The following is a 19691-nucleotide window of genomic DNA, read 5'->3' as shown; positions in this document are numbered from 1 at the left end:
TCATTAGGAACAGGGCGGATCCACAGCGTCATGCCAGTTCGGGGACGCCGGAGGGAGACGGCAAGAAGACTCCACGGCAGCCAACCGTCCATCAGATCCAGAGGGAGTCGCCACAGTGGTAAAGAGGGCGGAGTGAGGGCGTCGAGCAGCGACGGATGCAACACTCCCATTCTCACCCACAAACCGATGCTCCCATTCTCACCCACACATACACACATTCAAGCACCCATTCTCACCCACACACACAAACCCAGACTCCCATTCTCGCCCACACTCCCATTCTCACCCACACATACACATATTCAAACTCCCATTCTCACCCACTCACAAACCCAGGCTCCCATTCTCACCCAAATATACACACATTCAAGCTCCCATTCTCACCCACACACAAACCCAGTCTCCCATTCTCACTCACACATACATACATTCAAGCTCCCATTCTCTCTCTCACACACACACACCCAGGCTCCCATTCTCACCCACACATACACACATTCAAGCACCCATTCTCATCCACACATACAAGCCCGCGCACAGCTTCCGCTTCCTCCCCCTCCCACGCAGGAAGATCAGTTGTCCTCTCCTGTTGCCATCGGCCTCCTGCTATCTTTGGGCCGTACAGCCCACCAATCTTCCTGCTTGGGGGGGGAGGGGAAGGAAGCGGAAGCTGCGTGCGGTGCTTCTACACTCTCCCCCCCAAAATAGGAAGATCGGTGGGCCATACAGCTGCAGGATCGCTTCCCCATGTGTGCCGTGCAAATGCATGGAATGGTGCACTGGCCCTGGGTCCTCCTCTTTGCTGCATGGAGATGGGATCCCGCGACGGCCTTGCAGGTCTGGTGCTCCACTTCCGGTTCCAGTTGGGTGGGCCTGGGTCCAAATTGGGTAGGCAGCTGCCCACCCAGACCCACCCGTGGCTACGCCACTGGTATGTGATCAGGACAATTTTGAAAACAAATTAAGATTTGTAATTGTATGTCTTCCACTTAGCCCCCAAAATGAGTCAAGTACTGAGAGCCATAGTCTTCACTAGATTCTAAGTAAAGCATACCCAACAAGGAAATCAAGGCACTAAGTCAGACTAGACAAGGCAGGCATTCTATTTAGGGAGTGCCTTTTATCAAAAGCTTTATGCCTAACTCCCATGTGATGTAACCCAGTATATGATGACATGCCCATTTTCAGAAAGCTATTAAAACTTGCTTGTTCCAGGCCTTTACTTAATTTCATTGTATGTACTGATAAAATCTTCTGTACAATATTATAGATCAGGGTGGAGGGTATTTATTTATTTGCTTGATTTATATTATGCTTTTCAGCCATTTCAAAGTATTTGTTTTTATTGCTTTGGTTTCTTATACATTTTTTTTATTGTACTTTGTTGAATTTATTTATTGTAAATTTGCCTTGAGCACTGATTTGTAATGAAAGGGCTGTCTTAAATAAAAAAAGGATGATGATTATGATGATTTGTACCAGGTTTTGAGTTAGCAAACATGTGGAAAAAGAATAAAATGCAATGTGCTGGTTAGATGGATTAAAAAATGAAACCATCTGAACAGATAACATAACAGTGTAGGTTCCTGAACCAGAATGTTTTCAAGTTCAACAGGGGGAAAACAGATAATGTGGAAAATTATGGAAGGCAACAATCAGAGGGGTGCCTATGTAGGTTATGTGATACTTTAACTCATTCTCTGAATTAGGGTACGGGGGAAAATCTGAAAAACTGGGAGAGGGAATTAGAAAGCCAACTGCCCAAGCTGCAAATTATATTTTACCTCCGAAAACTGTATTTGAATGTCCTTTTTTATGTAAAATCTGATTTATAAATGCATAATTTGTAATTGGGTATGGAATGGGCTGGGGAGCAGAGATCGAGTTTGGGGTGAGTTGGGGTGCAAGGCTGAAGGCTGACATAAGGTGCCTTATACTTTTGTACCAGTTCTGCTTGGAACCAGTAAACCAAAAGGAGTTTGGAACCTTCCATTATATTTGAAGAACATTTAATATGAAGAGAGTTTTAAAATTGTATACCCAAAGTACATAAGCAAGTTTTAGTACTGTCTGGGGGACCTGTTGACTCCCGATTGCCCAAACATCCCCAAAACTACGGAGGTTTGGGCAATCGGGAGTGTGAGTGCACTATTAAAGAGGGGACCCCCTCTTTTTTTAGGTACTCGTCAATGAAGGTTTATCTTGGGCACTCAACAAACCGGTTCAGGAAGAACTGGAAGCCAAAATGATCAGGAGGAAAGTGGCAGGCAAAATAAAATCCTCCTCTACTCGATTTTTAGCCTCCAAGTTTATGCCGCCGGCACCTCTTTCTACAGGGGCAGCTTAGTACTGTTGCCGGTGTTATTCAGAGCCATCCCGGCTGCGATCGGGACTGCTCCGCTCTCCTTTCCCCACAAACAGTAACAATGCGCAGCGGCTCGGCCGGACAGATTGCAGCGGTCAGATGATGGGCAGGGCCCCTCCCCCCCTCCGTACCTCGGCTCGCGAGCGAGGGGGGATTTTTAAAGGCCGCCGGAGCCAGGGGTGGGACCGGATTGTTTGCACGAATTGGAATCAAAAGTTGGGAAGCGGAAACCTTTCGGCCCGCCGGGAGCCTCGCGCGCCGATCCGGAGTAACCTTTGCCCCGCGAAGATTGCGCCTCCCCTCCCGGCGGCGCTGGGAGGGAGGGAGGATCTCCGAAGGAAAGAGGAGGGGCCGGCCCCCCGAACACCTTCCTGGGAGGCGGTGAGGGGGCTGCTCGGTTTGTAATTACCCTCTGGGCGGGCGGGGAGTTGCTGTGCTGACTTTGCACATCTCTGAGCAGGAATGTCTGCCGGCCTCCAGTGAAGGGGAAAGGCTCGTCTGGGGGCGAGAGGAGGAGGGAGGGGGAGTGAGTCTAACCAGCTGCAGCTGTGATCTCGCTGGAAATGCTTTACAAACTTTGCCTCCTCCTCCTCGCACTATTTCCTTCCAGTTATGCGAGCCTGCTTTAACTCCGAAGAGAAATCGGTGGACCCCAGTTGACTGTAAGTTTTTTTTAGGATCTGACGTTCTTCCTGCCCGTTGCTCTTTTTTTCTGGCCGATCTTCCGTCTACCATCAGCAATCCGTGATTGTAGGCGGCTGCTTCTCAGAATCTGTTGGGACCAGAAATGCCATTGTTTTTTCTCATTTTGGTCTCCAGGTTTTCCCTACCTGGGCAGCCTCGCCTGCTTAGCTTCCTCTATATTGCTGTAAACTATGTTCGAGAAACAGATTCTCGGAAACTGTATTGGTTAAATGACTTTGCTGTAACGTTGTTCGTGCTTGGATGGACTGTACGAGACTTTCCTTGCGTTACCACTGTGTCCTCTTGGTGCACTGGTACAGAAGCGATCACTCAAACTCGGGGGGAAACTGCAAACGTGCAACTTTCTCTAAATGTAGTAAACGGTTGTTGGTTCTCCGAAACAACAGGAAAGGGAGTAACCGATAAGAAACAGTTAAATGCACAGTATTTGCGATAAGCATGTCATTTTGTGAGTTTGGTTTCTGCCTCATGGACAATACACGATGTTCCCTGTAACTGGCCCTTTTGCAGGCTCCTGGCCCTCTGCTTGGCTAAGATTCTCCTTTCTAACGGTCTCTTTGCCGCCCCACATCTTCCTTGGGTATTTATTCTTTCAATTTCAGCTGAACTTCGTATCTCAAGATTTCCTCGCTGCACTCTTTTTTTTTTTTTTTTTTTTTCTTCTGGAAGGTCTGCACATCTTAACAGTCCTCAGTCTGTGTGATTGTCCCTGCCAAATAATCCTATAACGGCAGGTTCCTTCGGGGGGGAGGGGGGGAACTCTATTATCAATATTCTTTTTCACTCAAGGCATCATTAAGCTCTGGAATTCATTGCCAGAGGATGTGGTGAAGGCAGTTGGTGTAGCTGGATAGCTTCCTGGAGGAGGAGACGTCCATAAACTGCTATTAATCAATAAGGAATGGCCACTGCATGTTGCCAGCATTATTACCTTGGGCTGTGTTTAATGTTTGGGTTTCTGCCAGTACATGTAACCTGGTTTGGCCACTGTTGGAAACAGGATGCTGGGCTTGGTCTGACCCAGGATGGCATGTTCTTAATTTCTAATATTAAATTATGGGCACATTTGGAAGGAAAAGAAAAGGAGAAAAGCCTACTGGGATCCTCAGCTAGCAGGAAAACGGTGGAATGCCCAAGGGATCTGTACTGGGTCCAATTTTTTTTTAAAGTATTATTAATGATCTATAAAAGAGAGCAACAAATGAAGTGATCAGATTTGCAGAGGGCACAAAACTATTCAAAATTGTTAAAACACAAGCAGATTGTGAGGAACTAGAGAAGGACTTTGCAAAACTGGGGAACTGGGCATCTAAATAGCAGATGAAATTGAATTCTGACAAATGCAAAGTGATGCCCATAGGGAAAAGTAATCCAAACTATAGGAATACAGTGGTGGGTTACATATTAGGAGTAACTACCTAGGAAGAGGATCTTGGAGTCGTCTTGGCCAATACATTGAAATCCTCAGATCAGTGTAAGAGGACAATCAAAAAAAGCACATAGAATGCTAGGAATTATGTGGAAAGGAAGGAGGCTGTGATGCCTCTGTATAGATTTGTGGTATGAGCACACCTTCAGTATTGTGTGCAGTTCTGGTCACCCTATCTCAAGAAAGATACAGCAGAGCTAGAAAAAGGACAAAGGTGCAACAAAAACAGTAAAAGGGATGGAAAAATTCCCTTGTGAAGAAAGGCAAAACATGCTGGGTCTCTTCAGTTTGGAGAAGATGATAGAGGTTTATAAAATCATGAATGTGGGAGGTGGAAACAATTATTTATCCTTTCAAATAGTACTAGGCCTAGGGGATACACCATGAAACTAGCAGGTAGCAGATTTAAAACAAATTGGAGAAAGTGGTTTGCTGTTCTGCTCGCTATTAAGTAGTCAAATGTGTTAGGATATGGTTATGGCATCTAGCAGAGTTGGGTTTAAAGGGATTTGGAAAGGTCCCTAGAGGAAAGTCCATGAACAGTTATTGGCCAGGTAATTAGCTACTACTTTTATCTCTGAAAGTGAGCAATGAGGAACTGGATCTCTTCTCTGAGATTGCCTGCTTTTACAGTGTTGCAAGAGCAATCAACTAGGCTTCAGGAAGGGTTTAGTGCCAAGAATGACCTTCTTTCGCTTACTGATGACCTGAGGAGAAATCTTGATAGAGAAAAGGACTCTGTTTTAGTTTCCCTAGAACTCTCTATTCCTTTCGATGCCATAGAATATGGCAACTCATTTTGGTCATTTAAAAAGTCTTGGCATCACAGGCTGGTGGTATTCCTTTTTAGATAGTAGATCGCTGCCATGTGAAGATTGTGGAGCCTCTAGCTCTTGGAAATTGGAGTATGGGGGTTCCCCAGGGCTGTATTTCATCCCCTGCTTTAAAATTTATGTATAGCCCCTGGGGAAACTGATCTGAGCCACTGGTTTGCAATATCATACTTATGTAGGTGACTTTCAGCTGTACTATGCACTGGGGCCTCAGCATGATGAAGCTCTTCTGAATCTTGGCTGGACCTAAACAAATTAATTAGATAATTTTGGAGGCTGGAGCCATATATGAAGCAATAAAAGGCTATAATGTAGTGGTGGATTACATCTTTCTGCGAGAGGGAAACCTATCCCAGGTGAGAAATTCAGATTATATAGATGGACAAGGTATTTAAAGTAGAGGATGAGGGTGGTAGATGGAAGCCAATTGCTTCAGGCTGTCACTTCCAACGAACAAATGAAGATTGACGAATAAAATACAAAAGTGAAGAGCTCGCTATGCTACTCTTGAACAACAAGATAGATGAGGGGAGCAGGTATGAGGCTTTATAGTGAGGAGAAATAGCTGGAAGGCTCTGAGCACACATGTTCATAGGTAAGGGAAAAGAAATTCCAGATATGTAAGCCTTAATGGCAGAGTCAGACCTAAATATTATTGCTGCACAGAGACATAGCTGAATGAGTCCCATGAATGAGATAGGGGATATAGGTGTAATCCACCTAACGGGGGCACATAAAATGATGGAATGGGACTCCCAATATGAGACTGGGTCATCCCTTCCAAATTTTATACTGTGGGCTATCAACTCAATCATGCACAGGGTGACGTGGCCATTTTGGTGACAGCCTTGAGGCACTCCTCCCATTTTTTTTACTCCAATTGTTAAGACAGGGAAAACTTCCCTTCCATGCACATCTGACTCTGTCCATAGCCCAGCATGGCAGAATAATGAATGCTCGCATATTGTATCCAAATTCCAACAAACATTAACTTCAATGTTCTGGAAGATCCAGCTAGCCATTAACTATGCACATAAATATACAGCATCACTGAACAAGTCAGAAACATTGGCTTCCTTAACAGTTAACTTCACACTGAAAAATATCAGTCTAAGCACATATAAAATACATCCCAGATTTCTCCACTCCTGTCCCAACCCTTAAGGTGGAGGGGGAACTCCACTTCTTTCTTCTTGGCCTCTGGCCTCTTCTCTTGCAGGGTCTCTGGGCTTCTCACCTCACAGGCTGGGTATTCCAGGTGCTCACATATTCTGGAGATCCCTATACCCTACCCTGTACAGGAAAGGGCAGGGGAAGAAAGAGCAAAAACCTGTCAAAACCCCACACTTTTATACCTCCCGCTTCAGCCTTTCCAAAACTCCATTCTGATTCCAAAGGACCTATGTGCCCAACTCAGTTCCTGGTTTTCTTGCTGGCCAGGAAAGCCAGGATACAAAATGAAAAGCAGGATGGCAGAGAATGTTCTTTGCTGCTTTTCAAGGTTACTTTCCTGTGTTTTTTCACAGAGCAGAACTGCCACATGACCCAATAAAGGAGGGAGACTTTTTGGTCAGTCCTGGTTTGTGACCTTATATCCCAGTGCATTGTGGTATTTGTAGTGCCTTCTTCCATTTGAAATCTGTGCTGCAGCTACACCATTGCATCAGGATGGGGGCAGGGGAGGGAGTTTGTCAGGAATCCAACCTAAAATCTCCCCCCTCGAACTGGGTCGCTTGGTGACTCTGGCATGACTGTATGTCCTCTGAATTGGGTTAACAACTAGTTCTGGTTGGAATGTTTTGGTTGATTTACTGGACACAGATGGGCTGAGGCTCAGATGACTTAACCTGCCAATCTGGCACTGTGCTGGCAGCAGCACCACCTATTGGCCACTGAGGAAAGATGGATGCCACAGGGTATGAGAATGTTACAGGGGCTTTATGGAAACAGCGTAGTTCCTAGGATAAAGCTCACCTGTTCATATTAGTCAAACAAATTTATATCTCTGAACTAGAGAAGGTAATTAGTGAGGAGAAAATCTTGTAAGAGAGGCTTTTTTTTTTTGTTTATTTATAAGCGTCTAGTTTAAGAAAGGATGGCATATTCTTTCACACTACTTATACCCAAAGAGGCCAATCCTGACCTGGGTTTATCATTTGATCACAGCCTCTGTCAAGATGGTATATCATCCTACCACTGACACACATATCCTTTTATATGTCAGATCCTGGTGCTTCATTCAGGCCAAAGTATTTAGGAATTTGAACCAAAGAAGTTTCATTAAACTGATTCTGTGCCTGTTTGAATGTTTTACATATATTTTGTAGTTAACTGGGAAGATATTCCATAAAAAGTGTATCCATCCATTTATCCCTCTAAGATCTTTAAAACCTTTGCAGATTCTCCACACACCAAGGTTCCTATCACAAACACAAACTGACAATACTGAATGTTTATACTCTTCAGTCCCCAGCTGTATCCTGTACCCTAAAATAACTTTATTAGCCTATAAAACTGACACCAAACCCAACATCACCAATAGCCAGCTGGTACTAGAGAAGTTCAGAACCGGTGCAAAATAGGGCTTAGAGTTAAAAATGTAGGGTTTTTTTTTATTTTTAGCTATTCTTATGCTTGGATTGGTTTACAGCTCACTGTTGGAAGTGTGATTCATGGATCAGGGTTGACCTCCTTGCATTATGGGACAGTTTTTTCTGTAAGCAGTGCTATATGTTTCTGGGGAACAAAAGTGCTGGTACACTCATGCAGGTTGCATGATTTTTTAGTTTGGTTTTTTTTTTGAGGGACCACAGGACAAATCAAACGGATAGAAGAAAAAGATGTCTGTGCTCAGTACTGGCAAGTAAACTTCTGAAAAAAAGCGCTGGCTGTAAGATGCCTAAATGGGAGATGAGCCAGTTTCAATGATCTGTGTGGTAGAATGCTCCCTCGTACTTTTAATAACCCTATGAAGATTTCATTCTCCTCTATCACATAGAAACATGACAGCAGAAAAGGACCATATGGTCCATCTAGTCTGCCCATCCGTTCACTTTATGTAGTAGCTGCAATTGCCATCACTCCCTCAGGGATCCCCTATATTTATCATAAGCTTACATTAATAACACGTTCCTCTTCAGCTGCTTCCAGTTTAAAAGCATGGTTGATTGTGGTTTGTCCGTCTTCTCAAAATGAAAAGAGTTCCTTACAAGCTTTATTGCATGTTTCGATGGATGTTAGTCTGCAGTTTCCTAGTCTCATAATTATGGGTGATTATATTATTCATTTTGGGTCTAAATGTTCACCTGTAGTGGAAGTTTTAGAAATGCCAGCTGCCCGTGGATTTATTCAATTGATTTATGAACCCAGTCTCAAAAAGGGGCAAACACTGGATGCAATTTTCTTCCAGGCTCAGGAAGTGTCTAAAGTTTTTCTCTTGGGAATGGATGGTCAGATCATTTTCAGATTCTTTACTTTAAAATTAAATGTTTGATTCTTTCTATGTCAAATCCTCTATGATTGAATGTCATTATAAGAAACTCTGTTATAAGAAAATCTCTGGGTTGTTTTTTTTTTTTTGGTAGTGTTGGAAAGTCTCCAGAACTGATTGACTGGCACAAGACATTGTCTGTCTGATATTTTTAACGAGTTAGTCCCATTGAAGGTTTTGGAGAGTATTAAATAAAAAAAAATGTTCTTTTGTTCATTGGAGTTATGTTCTTTGAAAATAAAGGGGCACAAATTAGAGTGAAAATGGCTTCAGACTCAATTGAATACTGAGAGAGCTGAGTTCACGGGGCTTGTAGAGCAGTGAAGAAAAATATGTATTTCAGAGAAATTAAATTAAGCTAAGGATAGGGTAAAGGAGTTTTTTATTTAACCTCTAAACTTTAATCAGTACCTCATAAAATGATTATGCAGGAAATGTAAGCCAATTTCAGGGAATTTACCAGATTCCTAATGCATTTGCTCAGTCTTTTGAACAGAAGTTATGGAATCGAGGGCTCCTTTTGATGGAGATGAGACTGGGATGCAAGCAGAGATTAGCAGTGTAAAGAATATTGATTCAGATGAGATTGTACTGTCTCTGGTGGCTAAATTGATTTTTCATCCTAGATCATGTAAAGAAACTAGAGGTTTGTGATATCTGTTAAGCCAAGTGGCTCACCAAGTGACCCTGTGCCTGCTAAATGTACTAGAATTGCAGTAATGGGGTTTTCACTCTCATTATTAGAGGGCTGCTTTCCAATTCAGCTCAAACAAGCAGTGGTGAGACCTTTTATATATATATATAAAAAAAAAATAGTCATTTGGATTCTGCAGAGAAAAAGGAGGTCTTGACTACCTTACTGATTTGCGATGAAAAAGTTAGATGGGAATCAAATATAAAACTTCCAATGAAAAAGGACGGAGGATAATCAAGAACCCTGTAGAACTCTGGATTCTCGATAAAGGTTCCCAGTTCAAGTTAAAATTTAAAGGTACTATGAAAAACAATTTTTCTTTTCTGGCCCTGTCATGTGGAACTCCTTACCCCCCTGAGTTTTAGAACTGTGTTTGGCTACATAGTTTAGGCACATCTGCAAACTTTTTTTTTGTCCATGCTTTTTATTTTATTTATAAGATTTTATATACCGCTGCTCATGAAATATCATCATATCGCGTCGGTTTACATATAACTAAAGTTGGAAGTACATATAACAGGGAGATTTTAACCAGGAAAAAACAACTGTAGAGTGAGTCAAATAAGGGGTAGAGGAAGGGAATCAATAGCAACAAAATAAAGTAACAGCAAAACCAATAACTGTATTAAATGATGTTGTGAGGTGTAAAGAGTCTGGTGGGGTACATTCAGTTCTTCAAGGAAACGCTTGGCTGAATAGCCATGTCTTAAGCTTTTTCTTGAACATCCTTTGGCAAGTTTCTTGGCACAGATCATGTGGTAGAGCATTCCATTGTATGGGCCCAGCTTTTGTGAGAGTTTTTATTTGTGTTGGGGATTAATAACTGGATCTGAGAATGTTGGGGTTGTTTATGGCTTATGTGATGAGTTTATAAATTTTATCTTTTTTAAAATTAACTGTTTATTAATTCTTATTTGTATATCACCTTGAGTCTTCGAAGGGAGGCAGATGATAAACATAAGGAAAAAAAAAAAAAGAATTATGGCAGGGAAATGAAAAATATTAGAAAGCTCTGTGGTGCTTCGGATAAGCAATTTAATATCACAGATATCCCTCTAAATTGCTTAGCAGCAATATTAAATGGTTTAACTTTTCAATATCGGCCTCTGTGAGGTTCTCTTTGAGAAGGGCTTAGAGCATTCTTAGTTGGATACTGTCACCTTACGGCAGCCATGCTTAAGAACAATCCCATGATCAGTAGTTGGAGAGACTGCACTTGGAATAAATGCAGATAGCTTGTGGGATTTTCCCAGTTCTGCATAGACCCTCGGAGGAGACAGCAAACCTGTAGGCTAGAAGCCAGTGGAAATCCGAGTGGGTTACAGGACTCAAGTTGTGGAAACTTTCCTTTCAAGAAGCCCAACTGATGGTATCTGCTTCGCTTGCGGATAAAGTTACATTTCTACAGATGTAAATCTGTGTAAAATACATGAAGTGATTTGATTATAATGGTTTGGAAATACAAGTTAATAGAATGTAAATCTTATGCTAAAAGCTGGTAAATGGCTTTTCTCAGTCCTACATAGACCCTGGAGCAAACAGCAAACCAACAAGATAACTGTAGACCAGAGGCCAATAGATTGTAGGGCTTGAGTTGTGGAAACTTTCCTTTCAGATGGCCTAATGGGCTCCTAAAATCACTGGAGTCAGAAGAATGCTCCTAAAGAAGTTTACATCAGGAACTAGATCCCTATCATGAAAGAAAGTTACAAGTAACAAAAAGTCTGAATTCTGAGGACAGGGCAATTGGGAAATTCTATTTGTTTTTCTTTTTACAAAAATCAGAAAGAGTTATACAAAAATTCATTTGCATGAATACTTGACAATATTATTTTCATGATTGATGAAGAAACAAGATTTCAAGTTTAAGTTCTATAAATAAAATTATATTTTTGGTTAAAACAAATAAACTGTTTCTCCCTCTCTCTCTCTGGCTTTTCCTGATAAGCTAAGTGGTTACCAAAGAGAACATGAAAACAGTCCCAGACCCTGAACTGAACTCTGAGTACAAGTTGCACCTACATTCAGCCAGTTTACACCTCTTGAGACGTTATTTATTTATAAACATTAGGTATTCTGCCTTTTACCAAGAATGGCCTCAAGGTGGATTACAATCAGCTTAAATCACACAGTGCCAGAATAGTGTGGTTACCGTATCAATGCAAGGTTTTCCTTCTTTCTAGAACAAAGAACCAGAAGGAAAGGTAAAATGGGGGCGGAGTTAGGAAGACCGAGATATTTACTAGGTGTAAGTAGTGCCTGCAGTAGGATCCAAGGATCTAGAGCGATACGTGGGAATCCTGAGATGTTTGTTATAGTAGTCATTGCTCAAAGTTCTGAGATCAAATCAGTACAATTTTTAAGTCTCTGCTGAGGAATCTAGAGGAAGGCCTATTTGAACAGCTATGCCTTAGTTTTTTTGGCTTTTTTTTTTTTTAATGGAAAGTGAGATATGGATCGTGGTACTGTGTTCCAGAGTTTTGGGACATTGCAGCTAAAGGCACAAAGTCTTGTACAAGTTGATCTGGCAATAGTCAAAGGAGGAGAGGAAAGTAGGGCCATTTGGGAGGTTTGGAGTTTTTTTCTTTTGGGATTGTAGGAGAAAAGCTGGGCGAGATATATTCGAGGGCCTGTTTTACACGTTTCATGATGAAACAGAGTCCTTTGAATTTGATCCTGCTTTGAACTGGAAGCCAGTGCAGCTGATGCAGGATTGGTCTTATGTGGTCAGAAGCTTTGTCCCTACCAAGATTCTAGCAGCTATATTCTGTAGGAGTTGGAGGCGTTTCAGAGTGTATTTGAGTGCTGCTAAATGGAGACTTATAGACAATTTGGTGGTGATTACTACATGTGTCACAGTAACGAGGTTTTGTATGTCAAGGTAGTTACGTAGTTGGCAGATCTGATGTAAGTAGATAAAGGATGTCCACACCACTTTTGAAATGTGGGTTTCCATCATGAGAATGTGATCAAGTTGGACCCCTTAACTTCACACTGAATCCTTGGGTTATAAGGTGGTACCTGACAAGGGTAATGACCTGGTTTGGCCTCTGTTGGAAACAGGATGCTGGGCTTGATGGACCCTTGGTCTGACCGAGCATGGCAATTTCTTATGTACTTAAGGAAAGTAAAAATTGAAGGGGATGGTCTTGATGGCTTAGCCAGAGGAGTTCAGATTTGGAGGGGGTTTAATTTGAGCTTGTGGTTGTAAAGCCTTTAGACTGTTTCTATAAGACAATTGTTGAAGTTAGCAATGGATGAAGTATGGTTGGGTTCCAATTTGATGCAGAGTTGTATGTCATCCGCAAATAAATGGCAATAGATGTTCAAGGACTGAACGAGGTTGCAGTTTGGATGAACATAAATATTGAAGAGAATTGGGTACAAGACAGAGCCCTGTGGCACTCAACAAGTGAGGTCCCTGGAACTGGATGTTTTGTTGGGCCATGAGATAATGTGTTCCATTAAACAGAAAAGATTCAAACCACTTAAGGGCTGTGCATTTGATACCAGTGTCTCTTAAGCGCTGGATCATCAGTTGGTGATCGGCAGTCTGCATTAAGATGAATACTGTTGGTGATTGCCTTTCCTAAAGTTGGCTTGGTATATATGCAGAATGTTTCCCCTTTTCTAAGAACTCTAGGAGCTGGAGATAAACCAATTTTTCTACTAATTTGGATCAGAAGGGAAGATTTGAGACCAGCAGAGACTTGTCAAGTTTATTTTTGGATCAGAGCCTAGTTTCTTCAGGATGGGTTTGATAAACTCCTTTTAAGTGAGTAGGATGGGAAGTCTTGGATTAGAGTGGTATTTATTATGATGACTAACCAGGAGGCTAGATCATGTATTGGGGGATAGGGTCTAAAGGGTTCAAGGACTGGTTGACATTCTAGTGGGAGCTGACCTGGTGCTGTCTGGAGGGGTTTGAGTTGATCCAGTTGGGGTTAAAGGGGGGGATGGGACTGTCACTTGAACAGTTTGATCTTGGTGTGATTAAGATGGAAGTGAAAGCATCAAAGGAAGAGCGAGTAGCATGGATTTTTTTTTTCATGAAGTATTGGAAAGGTTTGCTCCTTGGGCCCTAGAGGTCTACCTTCCCCCCCCCCCCCCTCCCTTTCTCCAATCCACACCCCAGGGCTTTGGGACTGTGCAAGGGTTTAGCCTCAAAACTGAGTGTGACCCCCTGCCTTCTCAGCTGAATATTAGAAGAGGGGCTACATATATTTTTTTTTTTTCTGTGGGAGTGGGGAGGGGCAGAGTGAGGGTAATCAACAGCCCTTTCTTTTCCTTTGGCTTCCAGCTAAACTGGAACCCGTGCCTAACTGGAGTTACTACCCCATGAGCTTCCTTCCATTCAAGCAGCAGTCCTCTGGGGGAAAAAAGGTGCAGACCTCAGTTCCCTTGGGAACCCAGGACAAGTGTGGCTTTCCGCCAGCCAGCAGGTGCAGTGTCAACCCACCTTTCACTGGTTAAAGTAATAGGGGCTGACTCCTGTGGCCATGCATAGCAGCATAAAACGCTGTCACCTGGCCATCAAATTGTGCCTTCAGACTATTTTATTTTTGGTGGTGGAGGGAGAGGGGGGGAGTCCGTTTCCTCTTGCTCCTTTGAATTCAGTTGGAGCCAGAACTGGGATCTGGCAATTACCTGTGGTTCCCCTCCCCCCGAGCTCAATTAGACCAATCATTGCAGCAGGGTTCATGCACCATGGCTTCTTCCAGAACCCTAAATCCAGCCACTTAAGTGTTATTGTTGCACAGTGACTGGGACGGTCTCCTTCCTGGCACTGTGATCCTTCACAACCCAGGGAGCGAAAGTGAAGGAATGTTAATTTGGAGTTCGGTTCCCCTGTGAAAATTGCAAACTCAGTAAGATTGCAGGCCAGCGGAAGGCTCTGTTGCGTAATTTAGGGGCCGATTCACTAACCACAGTAACCATTAACTCAAATGTATTAATGGCTAGGCCCCTTTCGAAGTAAGGAGGCCTGTGGCAAATAATGTGTTAACTTGTGCTGCAGGTTAGTGAAGCAGTACAGGGAAACTGGAAGCAGAGTGGAATAGGGAGCAAAAATGAAATCTGTTTTAGCATCTCTTTAATTAGAGAGATATATATATATATATATATATATATATATATATATATATATATATATATATATTTATTTTTTTAAGGCATTCTTGTAGGAAGTATCACATCAACGGCTTATGGGGAGATCATGTCTGTCTGTCTGACCTAGTTTCAGGAGATGAATGGCCAAACAGAATGAGCTGAGATTTCACAGTATCACAATCCAAAAGTTCCTGGGCGATGGTATTGCCCTCTGTCTTGGGGAGTTTCATTGTTTGTTTCATGCTCTGGCTGCTTTAGCGTGCACTTGCCAGTCATTACTCATGCTGTACAAGATCTCCACTCCCATGTGCATACACTTAATTGGAGTATACTTTATATACTTGTTTAAAATATATTTGACAAACACAAAGCTGTAACTTACACACACTCTTCCCCTTGATTGAGTGAATACAAACATGGTACAGTCTTCAGCTAACTGCCTTACACAATTGGGTTCAAACTTTGATGTGAACAGTCTTGACTCTCGCAGAACGCGTTTTGAGACCGGTCAGAAACCAGTTTCAAATGCATGTTGAGAAAGTTGAGTGAGGGCATTTTTTTTTCTTTTGTTTTGTTTGTTTGCATCTGTAGTCACTAATGTGTAACTAGCTCAGAGTGATCCCATCCAGTTTGCTCTCACTGCATGCGTCTTCCTCTGAATCTACCACGAAAAACAACATTCTGCCTACAGTCTGAATTCAGATCCACCCTGTACTCTAAGACAAAAACCAACTCTCCTGCCATCAACCAAACAGAGAGAGAGAGTGTGGAACACTCCGAAGCCAGCCTGTCAAATGTAGCTACGCTAGCACCCTGGCAAAGGGTATTCACCTACACCTTGCTAGTTCAGATTTTTTTTTTCTTTCTGCTTTTCAGCATAGCTCTGGATGTCCGTTAGATGGTTAGTTGGCTGGACCTGACATGAAGGAGACGGAGATAGCCGTGGAAAGCAACATGCCATCTGTGAAATATGACCCAAGGTCGTGCTCCTCTGAAATTAATGGGTGAGTGATCAAGAACCATCATTTAATACAGTATCTCTTACTTATTAAAGTGCTCTCGGTTGCTTATAAACTTGTGAGGGAAGATACAAGGTGTGCATTAAGGTGTTTGTTTTTTGTTTTGTTTTTTTTAATTTGGGCTGGCTTGGTGGCAGGGCCAGATTTAGGATTTGCGCATAGGCAGGATTGGAGAGAGTGGGAGACCCTGGAGATCAGATAGTAGGTGAGGTCCCTCTACCTCCCCTCCAGAGTCCTAGAGTGCTATAGCAGTACACCTTTGTAATGGATTGTTGGAGCAAGCTCATCCTTGGCCTGGGTATTTGATGTCTAAAAAACTTTGGTGCCCTGTATTGCCTATGCCTAATTCCAGGACTGGCTTGGTGGCTCACTGGTAGTGCTGCGCTAATGTGTGCAGAGAGACCAGGGTGCAGTTTTTTGGGGGGTTTTTTTCCCCCCAGGTTCAGATGTTCTGCGCCCTGGATCGGCCGTGACCGGTGATGCCGTGGAGGCTGCGTTCACGGCCGCTAGCGGGAGGGAGTCATGACCGTTGTGCAGTGGTGACACCTAGTGGCCCCTTGGCTGAGTACTGTCATTGCGATGATCAGACTAAAATAATTTTAGCAGGCACACACAAGTGGGGGAAAATCTCTGGGAAGCCATGAAGGCTCAGGGCATTAGATCCCAGCCCCGGTGCTTTTTCAGCTGTGATCTCCAAGGAGCAGGAGGAAACTCGTTTTATCTCTCTTTCATTCTGACTCAGCGGCCGATTTTTGTGTAAAATAAATAAAATAACCATGCATTGCTCTCAGTAACGAACTAGGTGCGTGAGCTGCTGGGATGTTTGGTAAAGCAAAGTACTTCTTGATGAAGTGCTATCAAAATCCTCTTATATACAGTACAAATATTGTTCATGCCAGTACCCTTGGATAAGAAGACAATAATAAAGTGCCCAGTATTGACTGTAAACATTGCAGGAAGACTTACACTCTCTTCTCCTTCCTCCACTTTAGCTAGCACTCGCAGAGCGAGCTAGGAACATAGCAGTGAGGGATCTGAAGATTGAATCGATCTGTCTTAGTTTCCTGGCAGTTAATATCTGCTGTACTGTCTCTTAAGGCACTTGCTGTTGTAGAAAAATGCTATTGATGATGAGTAAAGAGAGAGGTGAATTTCAAAAGCCCATGTCGTTGGCCGCTTACCTGAGTAGAAGGGCCTTCAGGTAATTGCCCACTCTGTATACGGGTAGACTTAGGCATGGGGTTCCCCAGTGCACCTATCTATTTTTATTTTTTTTTTTACCTGCATTTTTTTTTATTTTTTTTTTTGTAGAGTTCCTGGGCAGCTTTAGACAGGGGAAGGCAACAATGTGTGTTGTGTTTTGCATTTTCAAAGCTATGTACTAGAATCTGCAGGAAAAAGAACACAGTGCAAATCTCTGCAGGTACTTTTTATCTTTTTTTTTTTTTTCCCCCCCCACCGTGGCATTTTTGAAAGGGAAAGCATGCGCGTAATTTCTCTGGAAATTGGACTTTGCATCAAAACACGTGGTTTTGAAAATTGTCCAGTAATACTACTTATACTTTCTTTGGAGTTTAGCTGGTGCTATAACAGATGAATCTTGGGGTTGCTTGACCGTCAAGTCAGTCAGTCACTTGGACATGATTAGAAATCCAAGTTTCCTAGTCCCGTGCTGTAACATTTCTGTGACACTGCCAGCCATGGAAAGAGCTGGTAGCGAAGTGTATCTCCCCTGGCGGCTGATGGCGTTCTTCTGATGCCATTTCCCATCTACAGTTATTGCTTAGGATGAAAGAACGCTTAACTGGCATTTGAAGAATGAAAAGCTACTATTGCAGTTAAAATTTAGCTTTTTGTTCTTGTCCAGCTTTGAGACATCACAGAAGCTTCTATAGCCAGGAGCTGTCTTTATTCTTCTTTTTCTGCCTCCTGTATGCGTCTCCTCTTCCGTTTTCTTGCCTGTCTGGTCTGGATTCTGCGCTGGAGGGGGAGCTGCCTCAGAGCCGGAACTCTCCAGTGCCCCCTTACTGCAGTGTTTGATTTCCCTTCTCCCCTAGGGGCCTCAGCATGTCACTGCCATCCTGTGCCCAGCGCTCGCCACCAGCAGGCAGGAGACCCCCAAGTACAATAAGTCTGCCGCCATTACAAGTTTTGTTTTATAAAGAAGCGTCTCGACATAGCTGTGTTCTCTGCCAGTGCATGGAGCTGCTGTAGAGCACGGTTTACTTTTTAAAAAAATTTTTTGGAGAAAAAGTAAATGAAAACAACATGGCTTACAGAAAGCTCTGATGGCTTCCACGTCTCTCTACTCCTGTCTGCCCTGATGGGCCGTAAAAGAGAGCAGTTGGTGGAGTACCAGCCTTCTAGGTGTGAGGTCTGGTAGGGGTTAAAGAGAAACCCAGAGAGGGGAGAGATCTTAGCAGAAATGATTTAGAAGATGTAAAAGTTTTATGCGCTTTTTTTTCTCCCAAAAAGCGCAGAACGTGATATCGTGACGCCATGTACCTGTGGCTGAGCAATTGCAGATTAGCTGTCATGTTGATTGTGTGTTTTGTTTTTTTTGTTTTGTTTTTTTTAAAGAAAGCACGGAGCGAGGTTCTGCTTGATCAGAACATGTGCATTCTTCTTTCTGCAGTGAAAAATCCAAATTCCCATTCAGTTTCCTGGTGTGTAGGAAGGCAGGAGGAAAACCTGCACTGCTAGCACTCTCTTAACAAATGGCAGGCATAGTTTGGGATATTGCAAATTTCCCTGTGGACAGTAACTGGAAAAGGTCATCCTGTTCCAAGGACAGCAGACTCCTAACTGAGCTTCCTTTTTATTTGTCCCTTCCAGATGAGTAAGAAAGCAAAGTTACAGGCTGCAGGAAGACAGTGTTTCTGAAAAGAGGACCCCCGTTTGGCCATCCCCCACTCTCTAAACCAGGGGTCGGGAACCTTTTTGGCTGAGAGAGCCATGAACACCACATATTTTAAAATGTAATTCCGTGAGAGCCATACTAACTACAACCCCCTACTCTCCTGACGCCCCCAAGACCTGCCAAATTAATTTACTACAACCCCCCCCCCCCCAAGACCTGCCAAAAGTCCCTGGTGATCCAGCGGGGGTCCAGGGCTCGCAGACAAATCTTTAATAAAGTAAAAATCTAAGAAAACCCCCCACCCTCCTGACACCCCCCCAAGACCTCCAAAATTAATTTACTACAACCCCCACCCTCCTGACCCCCCCCCCCCCCCCCAAGACCTGCCAAAAGTCCCTGGTAGTCCAGCGGGGGTCCGAGAGCCATCTCTTGGACTTGGGCTGTCGGCTGCCAGTAGTCAAAATGGCGCCGACGGCCCTTTGCCCTCACTATGTCACTGGGGTCGACCAATGGCGGCGGTAGCCCCTGTGACATAGTAAGGGCAAAGGGCCGTCGACGCCATTTTGATTACTGGCAGCCGACGGCTCTTTGCCCTTACTATGTCACAGGGGCTACCGCCACCATTGGTCGACCCCAGTGACATAGTGAGGGCAAAGGGCCGTCGGCACCATTTTGACTACTGGCTGCTGACAGCCCAAGTCCAGGAGATCGTTCCCGGACTGCTCCTGGACCCCCGCTGGACCACCAGGGACTTTTGGCAGGTCTTGGGGGGCGTCAGGAGGGTGGGGGATTTTGTTAGATTTTTACTTTTTTATTAAAGATTTGTCTGCGAGCCAGATGCAGCCATCAAAAGAGCCATATCTGGCTCCCGAGCCATAGGTTCCTGACCCCTGCTCTAAACATTTGCTTAATGATCTCATGACATCAGCTCGAGGGCATCCTTACAGTGTGGTCGAGGTTTTTCAGGATGCAGCGTTGATCGTTCTGGTCACATGGACATGTTATACGCTTTGGAGTACATTTTCAAAGACTTAAACACCTTTTATGTGGGCAATAATGGTGAACCACCTTAAATCAGCTGTATCCAGAAAGTTATTTGTTTAAGATGAAGCGATAAATAAATGTAAGCCCTTTCATAACCGGGACACTCTTGTCCATGCAGCCTTGGGTGGTGTTTTGGAGGCGCG

General features: G+C 43.5%; 1 protein-coding gene across 3 annotated transcripts in view; it reads left to right on the top strand.

Moving 5' to 3' along the window:
• Window positions 1-2554: 2554 nt before the first annotated feature.
• LOC115092159 (phosphatidylinositol 3,4,5-trisphosphate 3-phosphatase TPTE2-like) overlaps window positions 2555-19691 on the top strand; it is a 90287-nt gene continuing 73150 nt past the window's right edge. The window contains exons 1-2 of one of the 3 annotated variants that reach the window (XM_029602776.1): window positions 2555-2746; window positions 15502-15629. In XM_029602776.1, the coding sequence (XP_029458636.1) occupies window positions 15547-15629 (83 nt within the window). In that variant the 5' untranslated portion in view covers window positions 2555-2746; window positions 15502-15546. Of the gene's footprint in view, window positions 2763-2796; window positions 3028-15501; window positions 15630-19691 lie in introns of those variants that run through there. The other 2 variants (XM_029602777.1, XM_029602775.1) reach the window with 2 other exon arrangements.

The sequence above is a fragment of the Rhinatrema bivittatum genome, chromosome 5, assembly GCF_901001135.1.
Source record: "Rhinatrema bivittatum chromosome 5, aRhiBiv1.1, whole genome shotgun sequence".
In the NCBI taxonomy this organism is placed as follows: Eukaryota; Metazoa; Chordata; class Amphibia; order Gymnophiona; family Rhinatrematidae; genus Rhinatrema; species Rhinatrema bivittatum.
The sequence above is the reverse complement of the archived record's forward strand: the minus strand, read 5'-3'. Positions and strand labels throughout refer to the sequence as shown.